Below are 16,065 nucleotides of genomic sequence, written 5' to 3'. Positions count from 1 at the left end.
TTTTCAAGAAAGGTGACCTAGACTAGAGAAGTCATTGCTTAGATGCACTAAAAATGGAAAATCAGTGCCAGGGATGATTAGCCTATTTGTGTTATATGGTGGCTGCAAACAGTAAAAAAAAAAAAAACAAAACATGTCTCTACATTGCGATTGACTTTGAGAAGAAAAACTAAATACTAAGTACCATGGATGGAATTTTTTTTACCAGTTATTCTACCCACATAAAATCATATTTCAAAATAAAAATACATATCAAGGTTTCCAGAAACATTTGTGGATTAAATTCACCATTAATTCAGAAACTGTTTTTATTGGGTATTCAATGAGGAAGCAAGAATAACTTGCACTGTAAAATCTTTCTTTAAAACTAGACTATTTTAAAAACAGGATATCTTTACATGGCACCAAATGAGAAACTTTCAGCAACTAATTACAACATACAACACGACAAAAAATTCCTGAGGTATCAAAGATTTCATCAAGCATTGAGATATGACTCAAATACCTTAAACAGGACATTGCTAGTGCCCACACAATAGGAAAACCCGACAATTTTAAATTCCTTCACTGCTGGCACAATCAAAAGAAAAACAAATCTTATTTTTAATGAGCCAAATTTGTACAAAAGGACCACATTTTACCAAAAAAGCTTTGTCTTAAATATGATTTATGAGCACAGGATGTTCAGCAAAACTGAAGAACAGGTGGAATCACCAGGTTATCTAATTTAATTTTTGAAGGACTTAAAACCAAACAAAAGGTTGAGAAAGACAATTAGATACTTTGGTTAATGATAATCACTGAGCCGTTTCAAACAATCATATTGCTGCCCTGATTCATTCTTGCACTTACCTCATCTTTACCTCTATGCTTACCAATAAAAAGAACAGTGGATAAAAAAGATCAGATAGTAAAATTATGGTCTCTCTTAAAAAGCAATAATGCTTAAGATATACTAAATTTGAATAAATGACTATTTTTAGTGCTACTTCAGGTAATTTTTACACATTTTCCTGTGAAATCAGGGTAATGGTACTATGACTCAAAAGCAGAAACTGAAGTTGAACTCAACACATGTTGGCAATGACAGATCAAACAGATATGTAGGAGGCTGAACAACAGACTGGAAAAAGCTTTACATGTAGAATAAGCAGTCAGACTTACAGAACATACTGTAAATATACTGTGTAAATTAAAATAGTCACATTAACCTATCATAGCTGTGCCTGAGCTTTACAGCAGGTTAGGAAAAAATACTGTCAAAAAATAATTTTACAAGGGCAAATTATCTGGGTGAATTTCAAGTGCCTGAGACTAAAGAAAAGTGTTCTGTGCCACATGGGCTCAATGTACAGACCCAGGGTTTCCGAATCCACATGACTTATGCCAAAGTGATTTCACCAGACAGCACTCACCCACAGTTTGTTATCTTCTTCCATTCCATTTTCCTCTAACTCAGCATCTTTCAAACCATTTATCTTGGTTTTTCACACACTCTGAACTTTCCTGCCAAGTCTTTTTCTCTGTCCTTTATTTGCCCCTCCAATACAAACCTACTTTTTCTACTTTCTTAATTCTTCCCCACTATTTTTTCATAATGAATGCTCATCCATTAGTCACAACTCCTATATCACAGCTACCAGAAAACTCTTTTGTACACAAGCAGAACACAGGTGTTACTTGGGATATAATCAAGAGCATCCTTACCTTTCCAAAATCTCTCACGTCAAACAAATCAAATGCTTCAAAAAGTTCACTTTTCTTCATTCCAAATATTTCACAACATGCCGAAAGAAATGTCCTTATATTCTTCAAGCAGAGAAACTAGGGGAAAGAAAACAGAAATGCTGAGTGTCAAATGTGTAAATGAGCATTATATGTGCTCACTTGGGTCACAAACACACCACACAATTCATCAATACAATTATTTCTAAGTTAGCACTTCCACTATGCTGTAATCCTCCACTGGTCCTAATTCAGCCATAAATGTTCTCTTCAGGCTCAAAAGTGTTAACCAAATTCTGAGATGACACTCTGTGAACAGGAACTATTTTCTCTCTTTTTACATAAACAAAAAGATGTGACAATATGCTAGTAGATACATAATAGTCGAAAGAGACTTACTTTTCATCTCCCTACAGACAGCACAGAACAAAACGTTACCTTTAAAAATTATATTAATATGTGAAAATTATTATTCATGTATAAATCAAGCATTTAATCTGTTAAATTCTAATTTGAATGTTTAACGAATACATGTGCACTGTTTTCACACACCAAAGATTTTATGAAAATATATTCTCCATCTGGCATACAGGAGCAGATGAAGCTTGCAGTGAAGGCATTTAAATTTACCTAGCAGAGATTTTAGATCCTCAGACCACCTTGATTTCTGCACTGAATCAAAGGCTATTTCCCTTTAAGTTATCCACATGCATCAATGATCATCTGAGTCTGAAAAATAAAGCCTCTGCCACAATAATCTCCTTAAAAGGCTTTTAAATGCATTTTCCTGTGGATTATTTTGTTTGTCAGACCTTACCTGGCCAAAAGGCAGTAAATGTCAAGAGCATTGGTAACTTCAGAAGGATAGCTAAAAAGGGCACTCTTGATAACAATTAGCTCTCTGAGGTACTAGCACCTTGTGAGGACATCAGCTTCACAAACGTGCTGTTGTAGTCTTAAGAGCCAAAGTGGAAAAGCAAATACAATATTTATAAGCAGCAGCATTTCAAAGGACACCGCACCATGCTTTGAATATGCATTTTAAAAGTACTGACACAGCAGCTCAATATTATAACAGAGGTCTGCATGTTTTAGTGGATTCACGAGGATCACTCACATTAGGATGGATTATAAAATTGCTCTATGCTACAACTGCCTGTTCTGATCAAAGCAGTATTTTTGAGTGCCACAGCCATACCACAGTTCAACAGGCAGCCCTACTTCACATCTTGCAGAACTACCCAGTGAGACACAGGAAAAGCAGAGCACCCAACAGACCAGATTTACAGCAAGGGCACACACACGAAAGCACTGATCCAATGAGATGCTGCAAGAGCATGGCTGACACGGGGCAGCCAACAAACTCATCACAAAAACCATCCCTGTGCAACCCAAAGCTCCCAGGAAAGCCCCTGTGAGTCACCAGGGCCTCATCCCTGGTAAGGATTCCAGATGCACTGGGCAGACCTGCAGCCTCCCCAGTTTTCCCCCTTTCCAAAGGGCCTCTCCAGCACGTGCCTCCCTGCTCACGTGGGGCAGGCATTGCTGGGCTGCTCAAGGACAACACTGCATTGATGCCAGACTGCTTTCATGCCAAGTGCAATTTTAAGAATTAGTCTAGCTTGCTTAGTCAATATGGCATGCTTATCTGGTTTTGCAAAGATTATAATTTTGAAGTCAAAATTGTAAGGTTAGAAGGCCAACAGATGTTCAACATATGTTCTTCTTCCTCCATCACACTGGCAGAAAGAATCAGAAAATGAGCTGGTCTTTAAAATGAGCTTCAAAAACAAGATGTCACATACAAAGTTATTACTGTTTTCTGCTGTATTTTTCCCCAGATTTATTCTTTTTCTTAAAAGCTATCAATGGCCACTAGGTTTGTTGAATGCACAACACTGATTCAACTTGAATACCCACTTATACTCTTACATCAAAATTCTCAGAACCACTGACAGATGTGATTCTCACTGGAAAATCCATCTGCCTTTTTGAAACCTAAGTTTTGAGTTTATATTAGTGCTGAAGTTTCCCAGTGCAAAGAAAGCTTACAGCTGCATTAAATTGTTTACCTCTAAAGGGAGCAAGTTAAGGGAAAGACAGGAGCTGTCATGGGCCTAAAATCTGACCTAGATTTGCTAAAGAGCATTTTAGTGAGGTGCATTTAGCTTCTTAATATAGCTAGAAAAACTGTTTAATGGATCAGCAGTTTTTCACAAACAAGATGTCCTCTCCCTTCTGCAAAATCTCCTCAACTATTCTTAACAGACATCTCCTACAATAAAGGTAAAAATGACAGCATTTTCCCAACAAGATTTATTAGTTACTTCAAATTTCTTTAAATTTGGATCAATTTTCTGACATCAGCATTTTGTTTAAATTACTGTTAGTAGGAATTATATCTGAGCATATTAGAAAGGAAATTACAAGCCTATATGTTTTTAACGAAATATTAAAGCACCTACACTCTAAGTAGTGAATTAAATTATTTGGAATACTTTAACAGTAAGACCAAAGAAGAATCTAATCCCAGTCTTCTTCTGCCCCTCTTGTTTTTTAAATTCATTAACATGTACCATTATGTTAAAGAGGTTTGACCTAGTTATGATCTAATATTCAATAACCATATAACACATAACACGTTTTGTAGGCTCTAGAAACCACACAGTAAGTGTCAAATCTGCCTGTGCCTCAGATGGGAGCACATCATCACTGAGTGAGTGCCAGGCAGTGCCTTCAGCTGAATAGATATCCTGATATTACAGATCCACCCCCTACAAGTGCAAAGACTGTTCAGTGAATTTGAGTATCCATCAGTTTCCTCTTGTAAAATGAAAATAAAATTCTTATTACTATTAAGCTAACCACAGCAGCTACAAGGATAAAGCTGAAAAAAAAAAACCTAAAACCAAAAGTGTGTTAATATTTAGATGAATTCATTTTGAAGTACAATATATACAAAAGCCTTTAAAAACCCCTTCTTATATCCTACTAATGTTTCATAAAAACTATTTGATTATATTGCCCAGAAAACTTCTAGAATTATCTCCACAACTTTATACTGCCATCTTCTACAGAAAGTTTCCCTCATTGAAAACAAAGATTTTTATCACTGTGGTTATTGTATGAAGATGTACAAATTAGTAAGAGAAGCTTCCAAATTAAAAAAGAGCATACTGCTAGAATCTAGGAAGTGCTATAAAAGACAGCCTTCCTTGCTGGCAGTAAGAAAAAGGCACAATCACTCTGCAGTCTCTCATTAGTAAGTACAGTCTCCTCAGGATATTTGGAAACCTACTGCATTATTGTGTTTCTTTTTCAAAAGAAAACATGGTTCAGCACACCACAAAGGAGATTATTAGAACAGTGGGGTACCCAGTTGTCAGAGATGCAAGAAGAGCTAAACCTCACTCAAAGTCCCCTCAACAAGAAACACTTTCTTTCAGGACAAGAACTGGTTTCTCTTCATTAAAAATAAATAAATAAATAACATAACATAACTCAAAAGCATTCCCTGGGAATAGCTAATGATGCATTTTTTTCACCCCTTTTTAAGCTACATGGCTATATTAGGAGACATGAGCCCAGAATTCTCAGCACACAGATCAGTCCAATATTGCAGTAGGGTAATATAGGCCATGAGTATAAAGAAGTTAACACTAGTGAGAAACACAAGTGTTCTCTTGCTGATCCATAGGCATGCCATGAGAGGAGACTATACCCAGCACAGAGACAGATGGAGAGAAATCACAACCCATCCTGTGACTCTGTGACTGGGGCTCAGGAGCCTGAAAACACTTTTTAATATTAACAGCTATAGATTATGAAGACATTACTAAATCACCCTAATGTTTCACTACTACAAACCCATAGTGCAGCCATTGTCAGGGCTGCTGAAATGGTATCATTCAGTGATAAACCACTGTGGCTTTATAGAATAAATTCTAGTGGCCTCTGATCCGTTCTGCACTGAATTTAATTTTACAAGAGGCACTATCACAATATTTATTGAAATGACAAGCAAGTTTGAAAAAAAATAAAAAAAGTACACCTACCACCTTAAAAAGGCAGGAATGGTTTATATAATGGGGGTTGTATTTGTCTGAACTTCAAACACAACACAGTGAGCAAATCAAATTACACCAGGTTCCACAGAAATAGTATTCTGTTTTCTCCCACAATATTTGCCACTTCACACAAAAACATTTACTCAAGGCTTTTTCCACACAGAACATGGTTCTGTGCGCTGACAGAAATGCATAGAAATATTTTACAAAGGGTACTGAATAGAAATGACTAATTAGATACTAAAAGCACAGGCAGGGCTGAAGCTGCCCACAGGGAAGAAAGATTTCTCCAACCAGACCTTTAATGAAGATGAAATGCAGAAGGAAAAAAGGGGGGGGGTAAATCCATATAACCTCTATTCCCATAATCTAAGAGGTATTTCTCAAAAAATATATTTTGACACTGAAGTACTTCAATGGAATAAAGGTCTGTTGGATACAGACCATAATATTCAGTATCTAGATGTATCCTTTGTACTAAAAGCACTTGTACAGGCATTCAGAAACCAGCACAAAGAGCTCTGAAGATCAAACCGTGCCACAAGACATTTAATGAAATTCCAGCATAGCAACACCAGTCAGGCAAGTGAAAACTGAAAGGCCAAGAAATGACAAGTATTCAGGAGAGACAGAGTTCTAATTCACTTTTTTTTATTATTTTAATTACCAATAGTGGGAAGAGGGAAAAGAGCTATTTGTGTTTGTTTCAACTTCCACCTCCTTTTTATGATGATGATTGAGTCACAAGCACAGATATTTAGTCACAGGCCTGGGAAGTTGGCAGCTCCCTTGTGTCTGGATCAGACATCCACACTGCACTAAGAATAACCAGGAACATACTGGATCACTATCACTCAGTGCCAGGGGAGGTGGTTTTTTCCTCCATTGTGATTTGCTTTATGGAATACCTATCCCTTCATCACTGCACTTCACTGGCTTTTCTGCATGTTGTGTTCCCAACCCTACACGGACTTCAGGAGCCTCCCAATAACTACATGAGGACTAAACCCAGTTGCTCCTAACTATCATCATGTACAAGCTATGATAAAAGAGTAAAAGCATAGAAAAGGGACTCTACTTTGCCTATTGCCCACTAAATCCACTTCATCTCCTGTGGAAGAAATATGGCATGCCAATCACAGAAAATCCTAATATCTTCCCCTCCTATTCCTCCTCTAAATGGCAGCACTTCATAAACCACACAGCTACAGCTATTTGCCTTGTCTTTAAAGAGCCTTATATGCAAAACCAAAAAGTAATGGCATTTTACATTAAAGCTAGCATATTACAGCAAAAATAGCTGAGGAAATGCCAGACTTTCAATACAAGTATATAAAAGAAACAACAAGAAGAACAAATCTGGCTTCAGTTCACACATCTCAGAGGGTATGATTGCTTTGTTCTTTTAATTTGTGAAATACTGATGTTACATGCAAAGAAGCATATTCAGGTTTGTGAATGTGCAATTTTTCTATAGGTTATCTGTGTTTTTAGAAATGCAGCATTATGCAAGAATAGAAGTCAGAAGAACTGAAGGGGAGACCATTGCCATAACACTTAAATGCTCTTTCTACAGCCTCAGCACCTACCACAAAACATGAGCTCCTGACCTTTCCTATCTGTTCCTGGAATGATGATGAGCACAGATTAGCTGGAAATCTCTCATTTTTATTTCCACTCTGTTCCTGAGAATATATGCAAAAAGGAAAATGCTGCACTTACACCGGTTAAGCAAGAGGAGAAATGTGAATGTTTCCATAATGGATTTAACTGGAAGAATTGCTTTTGTACATTCTGTCACCAAGATTGATAAGTGCAAGTTATTTCAGTGAAAGAAAACACTGAAACAGAACTTGTCTCCTCACAGTTTCCTTCAAGAAGTTGATTAATGCCCTGAGGGTTGCAGAATCTTGTCTGCTCACTTGTTTCGGTATTTGTTGCAACAACTGTGCTGATAGGAACAGCATAAACTTCATTAAAATGCTGCTCAAATCCTGCTGAGTACAAATTTGAGAGATCCCAGAAGTGGCTGTGAGCAAACATCACCATCACCTCTAGTCACCAAGTCAAGATCCTGTGACCACAGCAAAGGTACACAGCAGCAAGAGCAAAATCCTGACTTGAACCTAAACACACAGAAATGAGCAACAGTAACTAGAAATAGAGATCCAAGGGTTTCCTCAGCTCCTGCACACTGTGCATGCACAGGAAAAATCCAGCTTCCTTGCAATTCTTTCAGCCACATTCAATAAAGGGAGAAAATCAGGTACTTGGAGATACAGCTGCTCATCTATCCAGAGCTCCTCTCCATAAGCCACCAGGCTGGACAGTTCCCCAGCACATGCCACCTTTGACAGGGCAATCCCAAAACGAGGGCTACCAAAATAGGAGCACATTATACTTCTACTAGATGTCACAATTATTTTCTTTTTACTATCTGTGTGTTAATTAACACCAGATTACTAGATAGACAAAGTCCCACTCTTGTACTGACAGAATTGTACAGTCAGGGTTAACAATTCAACACAGAAATCATTCCTGGCTCTTCACAGATTTCAGCAGCCAAAGTACATTAGATTAGTTCTGCTCTGCCAAAAGGAGTAATTATCACTCTCTGCAGTAAAAAAGAGCTGGAAGCATTTGTAAGTGAATGAAGTATGGACCCACTGATGAAGTCTTAATTCAACATCTATTAATGTCTTTTCATAAGCCAGCAAGAGAGAAAAGAGAAATATCAGACTCAGGAATGGTATTTGTAACATTTTTCTTGTTCACATGTGTGCAACTTTTCTTGGAAAAATCTTTAAAGCCAGAGCCTTACCAAATGAAGGCAAAAAGGCCATAAGGAATTTAAGGACCAAGTCAACAAGAGAGGATAAGTGCTCCTATTTTCCATAAGCAAATGGAAGCTACCAGGCAAGTAAGCATTATTCTTTTCCTTTCTCTTAGATAAAAATCTATTAACTTGCAAATTACATTTAAAAAAGAAACTAACGCACACAGGAAGAACACGTCACTCACATCAAAGGAATTCAGTTTTACATTCTGCATTTGACTGCTCGTTCTGCAAACCACCTCAGTCATTCAGAGGATCAATATTTCCAAAGCTCTGAGCAGAAGGAAACCAGGCAAACGTTAAATACCTCCCAAACATTGCTCTTAAAAAGCCACAGAGCAGGTACACTAACAAATATGGAGGAGACAGCACACTGAGCTCTTTGTAGAGTTGCTTAAGGTCATGATACCATTACATAAATGAAGAATTTTACTAGGAAATGTGCTATGCAAAGAGCAGCAGACACTCCTTAATTCATAGGATTAAGGAGCAGCTAGGGAGACCTGCAGTGTTATTACCTTTCCAGATGTGGGCATTCTTTGAAGGCCTGCACAACATAAGATGCTGTATGAACTATAAAACATATTAAATTCCTCTGAACCACTGCTAACACTGTATGAATATTAATAGCATGTTCTTTATTTGCTCAGTTAATGTAGTAATTAAATATTCATAGGAAAGCTCTTAAAATTCCTAACTGACTACTATTCAATTGTGTCTATTGCATTTTGGCTTGAGTATGAAGTTTTGTTTATGTACATTTGCTCTTCTCTGTGCTTCAAAGAAAGAAAATGGAAATTGAAACTTGCAAAAAAGCTGAGGAAGCACAAAGGATGCTCCACTTCTATTAATACTGATACAGAGTGAATAGAGGGCAGGGAAAGAAGTTCAGGATTTGTTATGCATTACTGACTCTCTCCTTGGCATTATAGCATTGGTTGAGCAATGAGGGCAAAGAAACATTGAAATTCTCTGTGTCCCTGAAGTCAAGTGCTCCCACAAGCCATTAAAGCAGCAATACATGGGAATACTTGGACCATTAAGCCCTGACTACAGGAATTCCCCGAGTGTAATTGGCAAGAGACAGAGTGAGAGAACCCAGGACAGTGCCTCAGAATTGCACAGGGCAATTTTTAGAGTAGCCCTTGGCTCCCCTCTAGCAAGACTTAGCTTAATCTATTCTGCAGTATCTTGTCAAGAAAACAGCAACTGGAACTGGAACACAGTATTAAGCATGTAAAGGACAAAGAGAATAGCTAGGGAATTCCTGTGCTTAGGTACCTTTTAAAATAAGTAGCCTTGTCTTATATACCAAAACTGCATCTCTAAAATGTCTTCTGAGAAAGATCTGAGTATTTTACAAGCAAATGCAAAAAGAAGGAAGGCAAAGGGAACATGGAAAATAGTCCTAAGGAGAACATGAATAGGAGGAAGACAGCAACAAGGAAATGAAGAGAGGACCCCAGGAAAAGGAACAGGAAAGGCACAGATATACATTAAAAGAAAAGCTTTAAAAAAATCAAAATAGACTAAAGAGAGATCCAGAAGGAAAGAGCACTGAAATAATTAAATACTTGACTCATTAACAATTACATTGTATGAGACATGAAATAAAAGCCCAACACAAGAAAATAATGTGTTAAAATTTTGGTGCTAAAATGCTCTAGGCAAAACTGTTTATGAAACTGCCTTTTAAAGTAAGACAGACACTGTGCCATAAGGTGTATTTGCAATTGTGACATGGAAAACTGTTTATATAAATGGCAAAGTTACTAAGGACACTGATTTCCTACTTGGATGTATTGTCATTGATCCCAACACAGGCTTTCTAAACAATGACATTTCAACTTTGTTGATGAAATATTAGCAATTGTCAGAAACCTTTATACATGTGCCTAAAGAAATCTATACCTACCTAAAGAATTTAAACTTATTGTAGGAATAGGTGGGAACCCTAAAGCCTCCAGCTCAACTGATACATTTAAACAGCAAAAGGAATGGAAAAACCCAAACTAATTAGCTCTCAACACATTTACAGCCAGAGAAAACAAAAATTACATTCACATTGAAATCGTGAAAAACCTTACAGCAACAGTATGAAACACAGATCTTCACATCTGTGCAAAAGAGAACACCCAACACATCTGTTAGCTTGGCACTCTAAAAAGCTGCTCCCATTGTATCTTGATATCTTTTATTCATAACTGTGCCTGGTTTTTACAAAGTCTCTAATGTTAGCACAAAAACATGAGAAGACTTCTTACTCTCCCCTATGCCTGTGCAAGGGACATTAACTTTGGGATGAGCCCTATTAAGGTGTGACAAAAAGCTGCCACATAGACTAAAAGCAGAGAATTCACTGGGGGATCCACACCTGATTCCAGCTCCATTACAGAAACAATCCTTTTCACTTATTTCTACCCCACACCTAAAGGCAGCACCATTGAATTCACCATCTGAGCTGGATCTCCTTTGTGAATAACTTGTGGCTGCAGTGCCCTGAACAGACCCCACAAGCCAGACCTGGACCTCAGCTATGCAACCCCTTTACAAACACCTACAGTGTGGGCTCAAGGGCATTTTTAAGTTAGCATGTATTAATCTGTTATTTTCTAAGCACCTAAAAAATTCTCAAAAGCTGTCATCACTGAATCCTGCATGGAAATTCAACACAACAGGGGAGGGGAAGGGGGTGCTGATGACCTACACAGGGTTTTCAGTTCCTGTTAAAGGTGAACCTAGCCCAAATAACTCCTGTGCTTTTCCATTTCTTATCAGCAGATACAGATCATGTACTAGGTTTCTGATTTCCATGAGGAAAGAAAAATATTCTTATTAACAGTCATTAGTGCTAACATGCACGATTCATTCAATACTTTAAATGTTTTCTTGAATTGCATATGTGTATTCTTTTCCAAACTCTTAAGGTCATGGAATAAATTCCTAGCAAGACCATATGGATGCAAGTACAGCTCTCTACAAATTGTCCAATATGAAGCTGCTGTCCTCTATTACCTATTTTAAAAATCCACTGTTCTATTTTTACTGGTGTGTCACTTCAGGTTTGCAGTTTATTAGACCATGCTCTCCGTGGCAAGGACAGGGGTTTCCAAGATATTCAGAGAATACTTCTCAAGGTTTGCAAGTCAAGTAAGTAGAACAGATAAGTCCAGAAGCCCAAACCACAAACCAGTGGGAATAGCCATGAATGGAAAACACACTCCAAAAGTAAATTTGCAGGATTGGAGGTGAAAGCTCAGTGGTTGTATAGTGCACTGACTACATTTTTACACCTTGTGATGTTTTCTGGAGCTTCAGCATATTGCCCTGCTACCAAATGCCATCCTTCCTGCACTGAGTGCTATACAGTTGGCATCTCTAAAGCATTACCTAGAACTTCCATTGGACTCTGTTTCCACATTGGAAAGGACAGCAAATAATTTCTCTTTTTTCAGGCCTCTCTCTTAGTCTCCCCCTCTTTGCCTCTTGCCAAAATCTGACCAATTCTTCATTTTCTATTGCTCATTTAATATAATCAAAAGCCTCTACTGCCCTTGTCTGAACTTCTCATTTTATTGCATCCTTTTTAAAATAGGAGACCACAACTAGACATCAGTGGAGTATTGTGGCTTATGCAGCAGACTGCAATGGCATAATGAGCCATAATGCATGACAGCATAATGAATGTCTGGGGCACAAAAAACAAGCTGCAGCACATGCATTTTGCAAAATGCCTTGGGTGCTACATCCTCCACTTCTACCTATGGGAACAGATTACTGTTCTGAAGAATCTGGTCTGGATGTCAATAATGAGATACTGAAGTAGATGCAACTGTGGTTTGATCCACAGCTGCAATTCCTGTGATAAGTAGGACACAAAAACATTAAGAGTTCTCAACTTCCACAAATTCTGAGGGAAAAGGCAGTTAAAATACACATCTAAAAATGTAGACACTAACATCTTTTTACCCACAACTGTGTTCCACCATATCACTCTGAAATCCAGCCAGTGCTAGGCAAACTGCACTTGATTTGTTCAGTGACATGCAACCCTCCTAATTAAGGGATTCAAGTGAAGTATAACACAAGAATTGGTAAGCTTTAGAACCTTAATTTACACCACCAACTTAAAATCAGATGAGTCCTTGTGAATCTGCAGTAGGCTTCCTCCCTTAAAGAAGGCTGACAGAGAAAAAGGTTAAGCTGACACAAAGCATTCCAGTTGAACACCATCATAGGCACTTACTGTCTAAAAGGCTGCATTCACTACTCCAAGCTGTCTGCCAAAATGAAACACATCATTGAAGGCAACCCAAATTTGTGTGGGAGATGTGTCAAAATTGCATAAATGCCTACTTCCACTAGTATGAACTAACAGCTGTGATCATTTCAGCACAGGCAAGTAAGTGGATGCTCACAGAAATTCATCTGTCACCTCTGTATGTGTCCCATTTCACGTGACAACTAAATCATACTCACAGTAACAGTTGAAGTACACCAAGAAATGGTCCAAAACTTCATTTCAAAGGATGCCAGTTTGGCATCTCACAGAGTAAAACAATAATGAGCATGGTCTGAACAGAATGAAGATTTATTAAAATATGAAAAGAAAAAAAAATTAATATCCTAGAGCACAAGTGAGTATTTGTTAATAGCCTAAAATAATCAAATTGTGAATAAACCAAATACTTTGAAACCTGAGCAGCAAAGCATAATTTAGCATCATCTGAACTCAGTCTGCTGAGCCATTTGATGCAGTACAATCAGGGTTTTAAATGGAGTATGTGAGCACCAGTGAGAAGCCTGTATTACTGAGCCATACTATGTGCTGAGTCTTCAGATACTAATATCATATTTTCCTGCAATCCAATTAAGAAAGCTGTTCTTAAATAACCATAACATAGATGGTTGTTTCAAACAGCTCATTATAAACAGTATGAAAGCAGGTGCAGTAAAGAATCCAGCATAATTGTGAAAAGATCTGTTGCTCAGTCCTCAGCAGGTGAAGTCCATGGGAGATGGTAAAAGATGACAGGACAGTTTCCTTCTCACAAGGGCAGCATGAAGCCCCAGGTGCAGAGCAGCTCATTGTCTCCACTGAGCCCCAAGCCTCAGATCCACAATGACTAAACCCTCCAGCAGTGCAAGAGGCCCCCAGGCCACACTGGCAGAAGCTTTACTGCTACTGTACCTTGGCAGTTCCTGCAATATAGGCTGCAAAAGTATTTTGTATTTTTGTGGGCTGCTGATGGAGCCCAGGAGTAGCTGTTCAGAGCACAGAAGATGGGGCAGAAGGTGTCCCCCTTTAATAAAACCCCACTTTAATAACCCCCCAGGGCACTCTGGCACCAATACCTTGTCAAGTACAAGTATTTTGCCACCAGATGTTTCCACTCTCCTGCTACACAACCACCTTGGGAAGATAACTACAGAACATTGCACCAAAATAATAATTTTGATAATTAAATATGAAGTGTTTTGAGTTTTGGCACATTATTCCAAGTGTCCACAGATGATGAACTGTGTTAAGGATAATTTTAAAGTGAAGAACTCATCCCAGTCTTTGTGCTCCTGACTCACAGCTGAATGACTTCAGAACAGCACTGCACACATATTGGTGACCTCATGAAAAGCACATCTCTTGAAGCATTTTAAAAACACCTGCAAAAGGTATCCTTCATTACTGAAAGAAGGGATGTGTAAATGATTACTGTAAGTTTCATGCTTGTATTTTCATGTCTCTTAAATTTACAAGAAACATACACAACACCACCAGAAAAACTAATCTACCAAGGCAACCCAAGAACCACTAATTTGGGAAGTCCTCATTCAGTGCTCTGCTGGTCTTCTGAACTTAGTGAAAAGAGCTGGATCCTGTTTTATTCATAAAATTAATCCTATTAAAATCTAAGATGGTCATGCATGCAGAACAAATTAATTAAACATTTAGTCATTTATCAGCAGTGTTATTAGTAATTTAGCAACAACACAATTTAAGCTGTTGTATAAATACACCCCTGTTATCTTAATTGCAATATCATCATTAACATTCAGTTTAAAAAGGCATGCCAAAGTCACAGCAAGATACTGGCTATTTACACAAATCTACATAAAAATCAACAGCCACTCTTGTCATAGCTAAAAATTTCTGCTTGAGCAGTAACCCATAACTGGTTTTGGTAGTGATGCATGGATAAAGGAAAACATATAACCTAACACAGGGACAGTGAAAGCATCTGCCTGTGAGCTGTAGGCAAATATTTTTTTTAATTATTATACAAAAGAACACATACAAAAGCAGTACAAGCAGCTGCTGTAATATACTTCCAGGCCTCTGAACAAGCATCAGCTTACTAATTGCCTCAGAGAACATCATTCCAACACAAATGGCTCCTTAGGTGATTTTTTAAAATAGCATATCAAATGCAAACATTGGAGCTAAGCTGTAAGAATGTCTAGGAAGCCTAAATTTTGTCTAGAAAACCTAGTTTTATGTCTGGTTTTGTTTAGTAATGTTTTGCTCTACAGACTAATCAGCTAAATAAAATGAAATCTACATAAAACACAGTTTGACCCTGGATTAGTGACTATCTCTTAAAAGGCATAATAGCTTATTGAGACAAGATTGGAAAGAATAACAAAATCAATATATATGCAATTTGTAACTGGGAATTTATAACAACAACAGATCTTCCTCTGCTTCTCTATGGAGACTGTTCTCAGCACTGGAGAAGGAACAATCGCAATTTTCAGAAAAATGGACATGGCAATACTGCAAGGATGATTCGTGCCTTTAATCAGACAGACAGAATAGCAGCATGGAGGCCACGTGGCTGAAGACAAACTTGTTTGATTTGTTGCAAGATGATAATTTAGTGTGCACAACTAGACAGAAAAAGTATCCAGCAACAGCCTTTTAACAGATCAGAATAAGTGAGGCCATGAGAAACAAGAACAGGAGAATAATTAGCCAAACAATTTGAATAGACCCTTGCAACTAATTTTCTGGCTATAAGATTCAAGACATATTTGTGTTCAGATCCTGTTCACTTTTTTCAGAAACAAACATTTTTCCATTTGTGACAATACCATGCCCCTTCTCAAAATCAGTACTTGACCTAGTCAGTCTAATTATTTAACTCTTGCACAGCTCACTTATTTCTAAATGAAACCACAAGAGCAGCTATGTGGGTATTTTCTTTAGCAAGGACTGGAAACTCACAAGTTTGTGACTCATTGTTCCATGGCTGAAAACAGCTGTGCCACACACAACTGACCAAACTGATCCCCTGAACGTGACTCATGGCTCTACCAAAATCTGTCCAGATCTGCTACCAGCAAGAGGCCACCCCATCAGGACACAAACACCTCCACACACGCTGACAAACTCTCCCATGGCCTTGCTACTCAAGGGGATTTCTGATTAATTTTGGTAGT

At 37.9% G+C, this 16,065-nt stretch overlaps 1 protein-coding gene across 2 annotated transcripts in view; it reads right to left on the bottom strand.

Annotated features, from left to right (window-relative positions):
• Positions 1-16,065, bottom strand: part of VAV3 (vav guanine nucleotide exchange factor 3) — a 149,566-nt gene that overhangs the window by 112,663 nt on the left and 20,838 nt on the right. For both annotated transcript variants that reach the window (XM_079313787.1, XM_079313786.1), the window contains exon 2: positions 1,708-1,824. In XM_079313787.1, coding sequence (XP_079169913.1) covers positions 1,708-1,824 — 117 coding nt within the window. The remainder of the gene's footprint in view (positions 1-1,707; positions 1,825-16,065) is intronic.

The sequence above is a fragment of the Erithacus rubecula genome (assembly GCF_903797595.1).
Source record: "Erithacus rubecula genome assembly, chromosome: 10".
In the NCBI taxonomy this organism is placed as follows: domain Eukaryota; kingdom Metazoa; phylum Chordata; class Aves; order Passeriformes; family Muscicapidae; genus Erithacus; species Erithacus rubecula.
The sequence above is the reverse complement of the archived record's forward strand: the minus strand, read 5'-3'. Positions and strand labels throughout refer to the sequence as shown.